Below are 15,197 nucleotides of genomic sequence, written 5' to 3'. Positions count from 1 at the left end.
GATAACCTGTGCGCTATCGCCGATATCTTGCACACATGCAAACACCGTCAACCCAATGTGAGGTGAACCCAGGCATTTAGAACCAGACTCCGGGGCTCAGGCAGGAAGACCGGCCCTACCATTAGCCAGTGCGAGGCAGCTGCTTCAGGCGGCGGGTGCTGGGTGTCAGCCCAGCCCTTGGCTGTTCGCCTCCATTGGAATGTGGAGCCGTGCGTGAGCCGCATGGCCTGCCCACCTAGCTGGCAGTGTGGTGTAGTGGTTAAGAGCAGTAGACTCGTAATCTGGGGAACCGGGTTCGTGTCTCCACTCTTCCACATGCAGCTGCTGGGTGACCTTGGGCTAGTCACACTTCTCTGAAGTCTCTCAGCCCCACTCACCTCACAGAGTGTTTGTTGTGGGGGGAAGGAAGGGAAAGGAGAATGTTAGCCGCTTTGAGACTCCTTCGGGTAGTGAAAAGCGGGATATCAGATCCAAATCCAAACTCTTCTTACGAAAGGATGCTGCCCGTTGAGTTGGCTTCTCTGCTGGCCGCTTAAGACCCGTCCGTTTTCAGAGAGCTGCAGCAAGTATCTCGTAGCCGATCTGTGGACGCCTCGCTGCAACATTGCCCTGCAGGAAACAGGCCAACACCCACCCCCGTAACTGATGAGCGATACACCTCTGAAGGAACCACAGGGTGGAAAAAACAGAGAGGCAGAAAGCGAGAAACTGCCTTTGTGGAACTTCCTAGAATGATTCAAGCCGAGAAAAAAACGCACCTAATTATCCACTGGGGCTGGCACGCAATGCGAGCCGCTTAGGAATGACTGAGCAGACATTAGTGGCAACCGCAGTCTCTGAATGCATGCCTTGGAACAGGCAAATCTGTTCCTTTCAGCGTCTCTCGCTTTCTAATTTCCCCCTGCTCCCTGCCTTAAGATCAGTTCTCTGCATTTCCACAAGAGCTTGTGGCTTTATTTTGATTTTATTAAGGATTTTGATTTCACTTGTACTGTAACAATTACCATGGAAAATATGGGTTGATATAATAATAATAATAATAATAATAATAATAATAATAATAATAATAATAAATTTTTATTTATACCCCGCCCTTCCCCGCCAAACCGGGCTCAGGGCGGCTAACACCAATAAAATCACAACAAAAACATAAAACAATTCATTAAAATGCAGATTAAAATACAATTTAAAATTTAATCCAGACTGTTAAAGAGTTTGGAAGAAGATGCACCTTTAAATGTTTAAATTGAGACTCCAGGGAGGGGGTGGGGTGGGGAGAGTCCTGGGATTCGGAGGAATCTCTGTATATGAATATGTATTTGAATTATTAAAAATAATTTTGTATTGGAAAATCAAATAAAAATGATTTTTTTAAAAAAAAAATAGGAAGGGGAGAAGCTTGTACACCAAACCCTAAGCTCCTTGGCGGAAGTGGGGTATAAAGGGAACAAAGCGAACAAATAAGCAAAACAATAAATTGACCCAGGCTGCAGGGCGCCTCTACTTTCGTTTCGGAACAACAGGTACAACACCTGATTTCTAATGTAACAAGTGTGGTTTTCTAGGGGTATTTAAAGCACATTCCAGCTCCCCACTGATGGAACAAATTTGGCACAGTGGTACTTTGGTTTAAGAACAGCTTAGCTTATGAACAACTTGGACTGAGAACGCCGAAAACCCGGAAGTAGGTGTTTTGGTTTGTGAACTTTGCCTTGGAAGCAGAACATGTTCCGCTTCCCGTTGAGTGTGTTCCATTTGTGAATTTACTCCCCAGCTGCTAAGCAGAGGCTTCCTGTCGAGTCTGTCGGCTGTTGAGTCCCAAGCACCCATGCAACATAGAGGTGATATTTGAAGGTTTTGTTTTTGCTATTTTTTTACGTTTTTGTGTGTGTGGCTTTCTCATTTATTTTTATTTATTTTTATTTATTTTACTGTGATTTGTTCTTCGTTTTATGGGACTGACTTGTGACTGTGGCTTGTGACTTCGTTTTTGTGACTTGTTTTTGTGACGGTGTGGAACCCAGTTCAACTACTGATTGTGTGACTGAGGAAATGCATAAAAGCCCCCCATCCAAACAATGACTATCATCAGTGCACATAATAGTTTTTTTTTTAAAAAAAATTATCATCTACAATACTGTCTTATTTATTTTATAGTACAGTACATTGATTATTAGGGACCCAGGTGGCGCTGTGGGTTAAACCACAGAGCCTAGGGCTTGCTGATCAGAAGGTCGGTGGTTCGAATCCCTGACACGGAGTGAGCTCCCATTGCTGGGTCCCTGCTCCTGCCCACCTAGCAGTTCGAAAGCACGTTGTAGTGCAAGTAGATAAATAGGTACCACTCCAGCGGGAAGGTAAACGGCATTTCCATGCGCTGCTCTGGTTTGCCAGAAGCGGCTTAGTCCTGCTGGCCACATGGCCCGGAAGCTGTCTGCGGACAAACGCTGGCTCCCTCGGCCTATAAAGCGAGATGAGCGCCACAACCCCAGAGTCGGACATGACTGGACCTGATGGTCAGGGGTCCCTTTACCTTTACCTTTACATTGATTATTCTCCTGCCAACATAGCAATTTGAAAGCACGTCAAAGTGCAAGTAGATAAATAGGTTCCGCTCCGGCCGGAAGGTAAACGGCATTTCCGTGCGCTGCTCTGGTTTGCCAGAAGCGGCTTAGTCATGCTGGCCACGAGTCGGAAGCTGTACGCTGGCTCCCTCTGCCAATAAAGCGAGATGAGCGCTGCAACCCCAGAGTCGGACACGACTGGACCTAATGGTCAGGGGTCCTTTTACCTTTACCTTGATTATTGCCTTCATTTTATGGTTCAATGGTCTCATTAGATAGTCAAATTCATGTTAAATTGCTGTTGTTTTTCATCGTCTGGAATGGATTAATCCATGTTCCATTACTTTCTATGGGAAAGCACACCTTGGTTTAAGAACGCTATGATTTAAGAACAGATTAAGTTTGTAAACCGAGGTACCACTGTACTTTAAAAGATGTGGGCTCACAGATTACATTTGCATAAAACTGGCACATGCTCGTTGCCATGTTGATGCGCAAATGTGGAATTTAAAGGTCACAAAAGGCAAGCCAGCCAATTTCCCTCCCAAATTACCCAATTAAAATGATTGTTAACCCCACCCCAAATTAGCTGCTATTCCAATCATTAACCCCTAACTGAGCAGGATATGTTGTGATGCCAAACCGGTCAATTAGCTCCATTCATTATCCCTCACATCTCCTCCGGATAAAGTGGCCTCGTTTATTTATTATGTAAAATTTATACACTGCTTGATGGTTTAAAAAAAAAATCACACCAAACAAACATCAAAGGGGATTACCAAATAAAATAAAATAAATAGAAAATGCAAGGAAAATCAACAACCCTCCTTTAAAACATACAGAAGTTAAACTACTAAGGAAGATTAAAGTTACCTCCAATTTCTAAGCATTTGGGCAGGCTTGTCCAAACGTGAATGTTTTTCGCAGGTGCCAAAAACAGTACAGTGAATGATGGCCATGATGTTTATTTATATCCTGCCTTTTGGCCAGATAAAGACTCATGGCAGCTTACACAAATTGGAAGAAAATATTGTTTATTCCTCCCCCAGCTCCTCCAAATACTAATACAGTGCTACCTTGGTTCCCAAACACCTTGGTACTCAAACGCCTTGGTTCCCAAATGCCAAATGCAAATGTTCTAGTTTTTCAACGTTTTTTGGAAGCCGAACATTTGGGGCGGCTGTCAGCTATTGTTTCTGGGGCGCCTGCACCAATCAGAAGCTGCGCCTTGGTTTTCGAAAATTTCGTAAGTCAAACGGATTAAGTCTGGCGCTTTTGTTTTTGCTATTTATTTTGCGTTTTTTGCTTCCGAGGCTTTTTCGGTTAATTTGTTTTTGTGACTGTGTGGAACCCAGTTCAGCTACCGATGGATTGTGTGACTGCGGAAATGGACAAAAGCCGCCCCCCCCAATCCAAACGATGACTATCATCCTTGCAGGTAAGAAAAAAAAAATAATTTTAATTTTTATCGTCTACATTATTGTCTTATTTATTTTATAGTACAGCACGTTGCTTATTGCTTTCATTTTATGGATCAGCGGTCTCGTTAGATAGTAAAATTCATGTTAAATTGCTGTTTTAGGGGTTGTTTTTCCGTCACCTGGAACGGATTAATCCGCTTTGCATTACTTTCTATGGGAAAGCGAGCCTTGGTTTTGGAACACTTTGGTCATGGAACAGACTTCCAGGACGGATTTAAGTTTGAGAACCAGGGTATCCTACTTGATAACTCCGATCACCTTCCATTTCCTAACAGAAGAACAGAGCCTGCTGGATCTGGCCAATGGCCCTTTTAGCCCAGCATCCTGTTCTCACAGCAGCCGACCAGATGCCTGCGGGGAACCAGTGAGCAGGATTCGAACACAAGAGCAGATCTCCCCTCCTGTGGCTTCCAGCAACTGGGATTCAGAAGGATTGCTGCCTCTATGGATGCAGAGCATGGCCGTTGTATCTAGTATCCATCGACAGACCTCTCCTCCTCCGTGAATTTTCCCAGTTCTCTTTCAAAGCCACCCAAAATGGTGGCCGTAGGGTCCCCTGCGGGTGGGAGTTCCACAGTTTAACTATGCGCTGTGTGAAGGACTTCCTTCTATCTTTTCTCAATTGTCCAACATTTGAATGTCGAGTTATAGCTGGTTTTGACCTATAAAGCCTTAAACGGCTCAGGACCGCAATACCTCAAGGACAGCCTCTTTCCATATGAGCCTACCCAGACCCCGAGATCATCTTTTGAGGCCCTCCTTTGTGTGCCTTCTCCTCGAGACGTCCGGAGGGTGGCAACACGAGAACGGGGCCTTCTCTGCAGTGGCTCCCTGTCTGTGGAATGCTCTCCCCAGGGAAGTTCGCCTGGCGCTTTCATTATGCACATTCAGGCACCAGGCAAAATCATTCTTCTTTTTTTAAAGCAGGCCTTTGGTTGACCTGATTGACATCCTATGCCCTTTTAAAATGTGGGGTTTTTTTGGGGGGGGGAGTTCTTGGGTTGTTGTTTTTTACTTTGATTATATATTTTGTGCTTTTATGTTTTGATTTTGTTCCCTGAGACCTCTGGCTATAGGTTAGTATATCATATTAATAATAATAATGATGATGATGATGTGAGAGGGAGAAAAATCTTTGCCCACTTTTCCCATGCCATGTGCTACCTACCCAAAAATGTGCCCCAGGCTAGGCAACCCTTCCACCCCCCCGCCCACTCTCTGATCTAGTAGATCCGTCAGTACATGGATATAATTGGACCACGCAAATCCATTTGTGCATTTCAAGAGCCTCACTCTGTGCATTTGGTTTTAAGCTGTGCTTCAGGTGCATTTTTATTTACAATACAACATTTGGTGGTTTCCCCACCCAGTTTCTTTTCGAACAAGACATTCGAGGCGTTGCAGCTGCCCGGGTTAAGGGAGTCCAGAGCTAAGGCAAGACTGATATCCTTGCAGATCTAGAACGAGGTGCCTCGTTTTTGCAGGAAAACCCAGGAGCTGAGTCCAGGAGGCACACGATGTCCTCTGCCAGGGGGAGGAAGGCAGCCGATCGCACAGCGCTGGGGTGTCGGATGTGGCTTCAGACCTGTCAATATTGGGCAGGCAAGGACCTTGTTGGGAGGTATGTGTGTGTGTGTGAAGACACCACAATAATCTAGGCTGGCTTTTGTCAAGAGCACCGGACTCTGCAGCAAAGACACACAACATGTGGACAGGGTCATTTGAAGGCGGAAACTTCAATCACTGCTGCTCTGTAGATGTTTCCCTCCCCTCTTTCAAAACCCCCGAAAACTAAATCAGGTTTTAATCCTTGGCTTCACTTCAGCCTTGTAAAAGACAGCTGTCATTTCAGAAGAGGCAGACACCAGGGCTACACAAACACACACCCCTTTAAGAAGTGAGTGAGAGGCTGGAAACTTAACGACCTCTTGCGGATTTCCCCCTTTGAATGAATCGCCTCTGGCCGCTGCAGAGGTCTTGGGTGCCAAGATGTCCGTCCTGAAGGCTGGCCGTTAACTCTGGGCCTGGAAGAAGAAAAGCCAGCTTTGTCTCTCTCGTGCACAAGGGACTAGTCTTGTTTCCTTCTGGGTTGTTTCAGGCGGGAACTTTTTAAACAGGAATTGAGCGGGAGGGATGTTTTGGGGGCGGGGAGGGGGGGGAAGAGACCAGGGGTGGGGGGGGGCGGAGAGAGAAAATAATCCAGGTTTGCAGAGCAGAACAAGGTTTCAGGAGCGAGTCACTGGAGAGATGGTTTCCAGGGCCCACCTCTTTTAAAAGTCGAAGATGGAGGTAGTCCTTTCTCCACTGGACTATTCAAAGTGAGTTTTGCGGCTGACCCGAGAGACATACTCCTGTTCCAAACTGGAAACCAGCGGGAGAACAAGAGGCAGATGATTTCAGAACCTAAACACCCCCATAACTTCTATTGATGGGGGGTCCCCAACATTTTTTCCCCCTCCGTCAAGAATTGCAATGCCCTCCTTAGGCACCAGAACAACGCCCGGCTCATTCTCCGCCCCGCCTGTCCCAAGATGCCCAACATTCATTCCCTCTACTTCAGCAGCTTCCGATCTCTCGCAATGACGCCCCCCGAAATAAGTGAACCGGAGAGAATCGGAGAACTCTGGGTGTGAAGTGGAGCAAAGTTCTGAGAGTGTGTTCCCTGGCACTGCCAGCAGGGGGAGCTGCCGCCTCCTTCAGAACAAGGCCCCGCCCCCAGGGGGCGGAGCTGATGCCGTGCCCGAGATTCCGCATGCCTGTCCGTCCTTCATTTGAGCTTCCCGTAAGCAGGAGGAGCTCAGAGCACACTGACCCTCTCGGTCAAGCCCTTCATCTCCACTTCCCGCTGTTGTTCGTCCTCCTCCTCCTCGTGGAGCCGCCGGACCCGCAAGTGGTCAGGGTACGGCACACTGTGCTCGGCGGCAAACTGTTCCCACCGGGCATCGTCGCTCTCGTGGGTGATGTAGCGCTCGCGCATCTTGGTCTCCAGCTCCCGCAGATCCAGCCACGTTTGATAATCCTGGGAGGGGAAGGAAGAAGAGGAGAAGCTGAAATGTAAATCTGTAAACCGAAGAGGATGCTTGTCAGTTGCCCTCTATGCCTGTGGCGCTTCGGATGTTGCTGAACTACGACTCCCAACACCCTTGACTGTTGGCCATGCTTGCTGGGTGCTGGGAGCTGTAGTTCAGCAACGCCCGGAGAGCCGAAAACTCCTGCCGCACCTGTTCTGTGCACTTCCATGGGGTACACCGAAGGATGGGGAGATATTCAAAGACAAATTGCTCAATCCGTGATTCCCAAAACGAGATGGGAACTTCATATTGCAGCCACCTGTTGAAATTTGCACCGCTCTGAATTTTGCAATGCAGCACTCCATGCATACAATAATGTGCAGGTTTTCGAACATAATCCATTCCGGAAGTCCGTTTGACTTCTGAAACGTTCAAAAATGGGAGGATCAATGGGAGGGTGGCAAATCTAATTGAAAAAAAAAGAGAAACACACCTTGGAAGCTGTTTGGGTTCCGAGGAACGTTCAAAAACCGAAGCAGTTACTTCCAGGTTGTCGACGTTCGGCTTCCAAAACATTCGGCAGCCAAGATGTTCGACAACCGAGGTTTGACTGTATAACACAGGCTTCCTCAACCACGACCCTCCAGATGTTTTTGGCCTACAACTCCCATGATCCTTAGCTAGCAGGACCAGTGGTCAGGGATGATGGGAACTGTAGTCTCAAAACATCTGGAGGGCCGAGGTTGAGGAAGCCTGGTATAACAGGTGTGTTGAAAAAAAATGCAACGAACAAAACTGCTTCCTATTAGGGCAAAATTGCTTTGGGAAAATGTGTTAGGAAACATTCACATTAAACACGTAAGAAGGACAAAGAACATAAGGAGAGGCTGCTGGATCGGGACAATGGATCATCAGCATCCTGTTCTCACAGCGGCCAATCAGATTCCCCAAAGGGAAGCCCGCAAGCAAGACCACAAGGAACCAGAGCAATGGCGGCAGCAGGAACGTCAGACCAGGTGGCCCTGAAATCAAAGAGCTGCAGCTACCATGGTGCCCTGCAGATGTCCAGGACTACAACGCCCATCACCCCCAGCCAGCAGGGCCCACGGTGAGTTTGGGCTCCAGCCGCCACCTCTGCATACCTGTAGCCAAGAGTGGCTGAGCGATTTATCGACACTGTAACGTTTCCTCATCTTCACCTGGAGGAGGTTGTTGATCAGATCAATGGCTGGGCAGGAGGAAAGGGAGAAAGGAAATGCTATTGAGAACTGCTGGATCCCACCTTGGAACCCAAGTAGCAGAAAGCCAGCCCATTTCCGATGGCAGATTCTCTCTTCCCTCATCCCACCAAGCGCCTTTGGATAGTTACCTCCAACTGAGATCTGGCGCCAGGGGTTAGCTGGGTACATAAAGGCGGCATTCTGGATCTGGTCGTTGATGTCCTCGTCTTCGTTGAACGGGAACGTGCCGCTGAGGCTGACGTACATGATGACTCCCACTGACCACATGTCCAGAGAGCGGTTGTAGCCCTGGTTCAGCAGGACCTCAGGCGCCAGGTAGGCCGGGGTGCCCACGACCGAGCGGCGGAAGGACTTCTCGCCAATGATGCGGGCGAAGCCAAAGTCGCACAGCTTCACCTGCGGGGTTGTAAGCAAGGAATCTTACGATCTAAAGGCCTCCATGCGATGCGGCAAAACACATTCCGCCATATATTTTTATGCTGTGAACTGCCCTGCGATCTTCGGATGAAGGACGGTATGCAAATTTAATCATCATCATCATCATCAACAACAACAACAACAGGATAATGGCGGGGCCTTCTTGGTGGCTGCTCCCAGACTGTGGAACTCCCTCCCTAGAGGAGTTAGACTGGCTCCCTCCTTGTTGTCCTTTTGTCAGCAGGTGAAGACTTTCTTATCACAACTGGCTTTTGGGAACTGACTGCTTTTAATGAATGGGGTGGTGCTGTGCTGTTTCTATTGTAATTATCTGCATGTTTTTAATAGCTCTTATATATATATGTAGTTGTTTTTTGTGTGGCTCACATTCTTTTTATGTATATATATATATTTGTTTTACAATTTAAAATACTCATTTTACATCCTTAAGATATTAATGACTTCCCTTCTTCTCTTTCCATGGTTCATTTTACATATCATAAATCCTTGCAGATTTTACAAAAACGATACCATTCAGTATTCCATTATTGCACCCACCAAAACTGTTTACACTGTTGAATTTTTCTTAAAGCTCCCAGCATTTTCAGTTATACACAATTATTTCCCATAGATTCAATAAACGTTTTCCAGTCTTCTTTAAACGTATGTTCTTCTTATTCTCTTATTCTATATGTTAAGTCTGCGAGCTGTGCATATTCTGTCAACTTAAGTGGGACCTCACTCATTTTCTATTTTTGGGCTAACAAAACATGAGCCGCAATAGTAACATACATAAATAACCTTTTTTGACACCTGGGAATTTCAGTCTGAATTATCCCCAACAGAAAGGACTCTGGCTTTGGGGATAAAGTACTTTTAAACATTTTTTTTCAATTCATTATGGATCATTTCCCATTACTCTTTTAGCCTTTTACAAGTCTACCACATATGAAAGTACGTTCCCTCCACTTCTTTGCATCTCCAGCACTTATCTGATTCAGTCTTATACATCTTAGCAAGCCTACTCGGAGTTAAATACCATCTGTGAATCATTTTCATTTATCGATATGTAGTTTTAACTCTATTCATGTGCAATTTTTTTAAAAAAAGGATTGTTGGTGTCTTTTCTATGTTTTTAGCTGTCACTATTTTATCTGTAAGCAACCTTGAGTCTCTACCAGGAAAAAAGGCAGGGTATAAATAAATATTACAGGCAAATAATAATAATAATAATAATAATAATAATAATAATAATAATAATAATAGGAGTTGAAATCCAGCAAAAAATCTGGAGATCCATGGCCTCCCCATTCCTGCCCTAAACAAATATTTTAAGAAAACCACCACTTGGCGAAAGAGTCTTCTCTTTTCCCCAAGGAACACTGCCTGGGTCTCTCAGTTTTGAGTGGTTCCGTTCTAAAATCCCGAATGCCATTTGGGATGCATCCAGCTCTTTCTCAGGTGAATGAGGGGCGGCAGAACAGGAAGCCTTACCTGAGGGAACGGCTCGGCCGAAGCCAAAAGGACGTTCTCGGGTTTCAGGTCGCAATGCACGATGTTCTTGAAATGCAGATGCCGCAGAGCCACCAGGATCTGAGCGGAAAAGATGGGAACAGGAGTGGCAAAAGGTGGCAAGGAGCAGAAAGCCACCAAATCCTGGCCGGCCAGGATTCTACCCACATCAGCTTCCCACAGATCGCATTACATGAAATTATCACAGAACCACGGAATAGTAGAGATGGAAGGGGCCCCCGGGGGTCCTCTAGTCCAACCCCCTACAAGGCAGGGATCTTTTGCCCACTGCGATGTGTTACCACAGCCTTCCCGAAGCTGGTGGCTGCCAGATGTTTTTGGACTACAACTCCCATCCGCGCTGAGGCGGATGGGAGTTGTAGTCTGAGATTTCCGGTGAGTGCCAGTTTGCCAAAAGCTGCTCTCTGTTTGCTGCTGGCTGGTCACACCTCCTGCTTTCAGAGCCCCAGACGAAAGCTCCCTTTTTGCCCTTTAGGCATCGCTAGCAAATATTAGATTTCCCAAATTCTGCAATTTGTAGGGGGAGAGCATCCTCAGGCGAGGCTCTGCTGCCACCTGGTGGGCGCTGGTTGACTTGAACCTTCTCTGGCTCTGGAAGGTGTATGTTTAGCTTTCTTACCTGCGTGATGAGGAATTTGGTGAGTCTCTCAGGCAGCCGGCCCTTTTCCGAAGACAGGATCATTTCCAGCATGTCTCCGTGGAGCTTCTCCATCACCACAAAGACTTTCTCCGGCGTCTCGAACATGCACTCCAGGTTCACGATCCCGGCGTGCCTCAGGCTCTGTGGGGTTGGGTGTCGAAGGAGGAGAAGAGGAGAGACAGGGTGGGGTGTCGGGATGAGGCTCAGAGTCCAGAGGGACTTAAGGGACCCCATTTCAGGGAAGTTTTTAATATGTGACATTTTTGTATCTGATTTTTGTTGGAAGCCGCCCAGAGTGGCTGGGGAAATCCAGCCAGATGGGCGGGGTACAAATAAAAAAAATATTATTATTTTCCCACCAGCCCTCCTGAAACAACGCCCAGAAAATGGCCGCTGCCCGCTCACCTGCAAGATGGCGACCTCGTTGCGCAGTTGGCTCTCCTGCTTGGTGGGGAAGCGGAGCTTGTCAATCACTTTCACCGCCACGTCCCGGCCCGTCTTCCGGTGTTTCCCTGGGGGCGTCAAGAAGGGAAGCCTCTATTTTAGGAAGGGGCTGTTGCTGGCTGACAGAAGGCAGAAGGCCCTCTGGTACCGGCCCAACCGTTGGGTTTAGGTCAGCAGCCGCCCCGCCCCCCCTAACTAAATGATGGCTAAAACTCCCATCATCCCTATGGGCTATGCCGCCGGGAGTCCGAGCTCAACAATATCTGGCTGTCTCTGTGTGACGGACAGCTAAGCTAAACCAGAGTCTGGTGATACATGCAATCCCTCGAAATTCCTTTTTCTACATAAATTTTATTTTTCAGAAATATTTTGACATAAATACAATCCAGTATTTCCCAACAAATATATGTATTTTAACTTCTCCCCCTCCTTTTGCCGTTTCTTACATTTTTTAAATTTACAACAATGCATCTCCTTTGTTACTCCAATTAATAATTACTCCCTAGTTATCTTTCAACATTAATTTTAACCGTTTGGATTAAATTAATCCTGCGGTGGTCCGATTGGTAGAAGATTGGGAAATTGAAAGAAAGTACCACCTTCTTTAGGAACTGAAGTGAAATAACTCGAAATAAGCTGAGCATCTACCCTCTAGAAACCTGCAACATGTGACTGAAGAGGAATAACTGAAAATAAGCAACCAAAGCTTATAAGAAGCTGTGTGTTTACTACCTTGTTTAGAAGCATGTAGATTTAGTATAATTATAAATGAGTTAACTGTTTCCTAAAATAACTTTATTTCCTGACACATCATTTGTTTTGCCAACTTTGCTCCGTCAAATAAACCTTTTTTCTTATTGGTTCACCTTCTGCCTGAGTCTCCAAGTTTCAAAGTTTCATCTCACGCAAAAAAACAAGTAAGATAACCTGCGGTGGTTATAGAGTGTCGGATCCGCCACAATTGGTGGCCAGAGCGGTACAATCCGCTCCAATCTGCTTTAGAGACCAGGCTAGATTAGCAACCAGCACCCTCTAGAGGTGGGGAGGTGTTTTGGCATCACTGCTCCAGGTAGACTCCTTGAGGGTTGCATCATATCGGAGAAAGAAAGTCTAGCCAAGCTTTTAACTCACCTCCGTAGACGACGCCAAATTGCCCAGAGCCCAAAACTTCATCCGGGAAGATCTGGTAGACGGTAGCGATATCCTGCAGTTGTACAAATGAATTGTGTTTTGTTTTAAAAAAGCAACCTTTGTGGGCGAGGGACACCCCCAAACCAAAGTTAGGAGTGAAGATCAGGCAAGGAGAAGAAGAAGAAGAAGAAGAAGAAGAAGAAGAAGAAGAAGAAGGGGAGGAGGAGGAGTAGTTTGGATTTGATATCCCGCTTTATCACCACCCGAAGGAGTCTCAAAGCGGCTAACATTCTCCTTTCCCTTCCTCCCTCACAACAAACACTCTGTGAGGTGAGTGGGGCTGAGAGACTTCAGAGACGTGTGACTCGGCCAAGGTCACCCAGGAGCTGCATGTGGAGGAGTGGAGACGTGAACCCGGTTCCCCAGATTACGAGTCTATCGCTCTTAACCACTACACCACACTGGAGAAGGAGAAGGCAAGTAGACCCGGAGACCCAGTGCTTCTAGAACTCACCACATTCTCCTGGATCTGGCTGTTGGACACAGAGATTCGTAATGACGCTTGCCCTGGAAAGAGGAAGGTAGAAGTCAGGGCCTAGCCCATTTCCTGATGCATCACATGCTAATGCTGTACAGGGGACAAGGCCCACCTAAGTAAGGTAAAAGGATAATGGACCCCTGGACTGTTAAGTCCAGTCAAAGGCAACTATGGGCTTGTGGCGCTCATCTCGCTTTCAGGTCGAGGGAGCTGGCGTTTGTCTGCAAGACAGTTTTCCGGGTCATGTGGCCAGCATGACTAAATCGCATCTGGCGCAACAGGACACCATGACGGAAGCCAGAGCGCACGGAAACGCCGTTCACCTTCCCGCTGCAGCGGTACCTATTTATGTACTTGCACTGATGTGCTTTCAAATTGCTAGGTTGGCAGGAGCTGGAGCAGAGCAACAGGAGCTCACCCCGTTGCTGGGATTCGAACCACCGACCTTCTGATCGGCAAGCCCAAGAGGCTCCGTGGTTTAGACCACAGCGCCACCTGCGTCCCTACAAGGCCTACGTAGGCCAGTGCTGTCTGCACTGAGTGGCTGCGGCTCTCCAGATATCATGGACTGGGGCCAGAGAAGTGAGGCTTGGAAAGGCGCATTTGGGCATCAGGGCTCAAAGGTCCCCACTCCTGCATGTGAGGGGGAAGGCATGGGTTGGACACTGGCAGAAGTGAGTAAATCACATGGAGTAGGTGAAGTTAATGCGCCTAGAACTTGCCACTGTGATGCATTTGGGAGGACCAAAGGCCTTCGCACAGCACCCTAAAGCTCCACCTTCCCTGATACCTTCCCAAGAAATCTGAGGCACCACCATCTTGCCTGTCTTTGCTCTACCTCTTCATACCTCTTTGGGTACTGGGAGACCAGCAGGGAGGGGAGACCCCCTCGCCCCTTCACCAGCCTATCTCTGCCTTTCGGCCTCCCTCCTCTCCAGCTTCTGCCTCCGATTCTGAACTGCTCTCCGCCGCCGACTCTTCCTGCTCACTAAATCCTGTCACCTCTCCAGCTTCTGACACCTCCTCCTCCCAGTCTGCTCCTTCTCATCGTCATCCCACCACTACTCCCTGGGCGCTGAGCCTTCTTCCCTCTGGGGTTCCCCGGCTGGCGCCTCCCAGTATTCCTCTGCGCCCAACCAGACCAGGACAGACACTCACTGTGGGGCGCCTCCCCTTGAGCGCTCGGGGCCCCTTGGAGGACGACCGGCATGAGGGCCTGCCGGATGGCGTTCTCCCACGTCCTGGCGTTCTCCAGGCTGTCCCCAGCATGCTGGTGGTTGCTAGGGGCGCCGTTTTCCCCCACGTAGTAGGTCGCTTTGGCCGTGGTGATTTCAAAGCAGTGAGGGTTGGCGCCCGAAGGCAGCAGGGAGAAGTCCTGGGCCGGGCCCACGGCCAAGATCTCCGAGAGCGGAATCTCCTACGGGAAAAGGAAATGGAAGTCAGCCTTCCTCCCTCAGCCCCATGGCGATCAGGGAAGACCCCACGCACACCAACAACTCTCCCCACTTGGCCTTCCCAACACTCTCCCCACTTGGCCTTCATATGGCGTTCTCCATGCCAGGCATAATGTGATAAACCTCTATCATGTCTCCTCTTTCTCGCCTTTTCTCTAAACTAGGAAGTCCCAAATGCTGCAACCTTCTTTCATGGTTTCCTCGCCCTAAGCTGATTTCACGAGAACACCACGCATCCCATCTGGCGCTAAGTGATGATGTCATTAAGCCAAGCCAGAGCAAGGGCAAAGCCTCCTGCCTTCACTCCTCCAACGCATCTGTTGGTCAGCGGCAGGGAACACCATCTTGGCTGCGATCTAGGACCAGTGGTGTCACGGTCCGGGGTCCGGGGTCACGGAGGTGAGGGACAAAGACCCACAACTATTTCTGCTGTGGGGTCCCCGTCTCCAGCACCCTAGAGCGTTAAAGGGGAGCCACAGTGGGCTCCAAAGCTAAACATTTAGGAGCAATGAAAGCACAAGGCGCTTTGGTTTCAGGAGAACGGAGCACATTCTGGTTATGTGGCTCTGGGATAGCTCAGTCAGTAGAGCATGAGACTCTAAATCTCAGGGTCATGGGTTTGAGCCCCACATTGGGCAAAAAAAAATCTGCATTGCAGGGGGTTGGACTAGATGACCCCCGTGGTCCCTTCCAACTCTTCATTCTATGATTCTATGTGCAATGGAAAGCACAACTCAAGCCAC

At 48.0% G+C, this 15,197-nt stretch overlaps 1 protein-coding gene across 1 annotated transcript in view; it reads right to left on the bottom strand.

Annotated features, from left to right (window-relative positions):
- Window positions 1-6,328: 6,328 nt before the first annotated feature.
- Window positions 6,329-15,197, bottom strand: part of PRKD2 (protein kinase D2) — a 37,796-nt gene continuing 28,927 nt past the window's right edge. The window contains exons 10-18 of the mRNA XM_033158424.1: window positions 14,159-14,417; window positions 12,977-13,029; window positions 12,463-12,535; window positions 11,293-11,399; window positions 10,867-11,028; window positions 10,209-10,307; window positions 8,426-8,693; window positions 8,199-8,284; window positions 6,329-7,064 (exon numbers count right to left, since the gene is read on the bottom strand). Of these exons, the coding sequence (XP_033014315.1) occupies window positions 6,843-7,064; window positions 8,199-8,284; window positions 8,426-8,693; window positions 10,209-10,307; window positions 10,867-11,028; window positions 11,293-11,399; window positions 12,463-12,535; window positions 12,977-13,029; window positions 14,159-14,417 (1,329 nt within the window). The 3' untranslated portion in view covers window positions 6,329-6,842. The remainder of the gene's footprint in view (window positions 7,065-8,198; window positions 8,285-8,425; window positions 8,694-10,208; window positions 10,308-10,866; window positions 11,029-11,292; window positions 11,400-12,462; window positions 12,536-12,976; window positions 13,030-14,158; window positions 14,418-15,197) is intronic.

The sequence above is a fragment of the Lacerta agilis genome, chromosome 8 (assembly GCF_009819535.1).
Source record: "Lacerta agilis isolate rLacAgi1 chromosome 8, rLacAgi1.pri, whole genome shotgun sequence".
Classification (NCBI taxonomy): Eukaryota; Metazoa; Chordata; class Lepidosauria; order Squamata; family Lacertidae; genus Lacerta; species Lacerta agilis.
The sequence above is the reverse complement of the archived record's forward strand: the minus strand, read 5'-3'. Positions and strand labels throughout refer to the sequence as shown.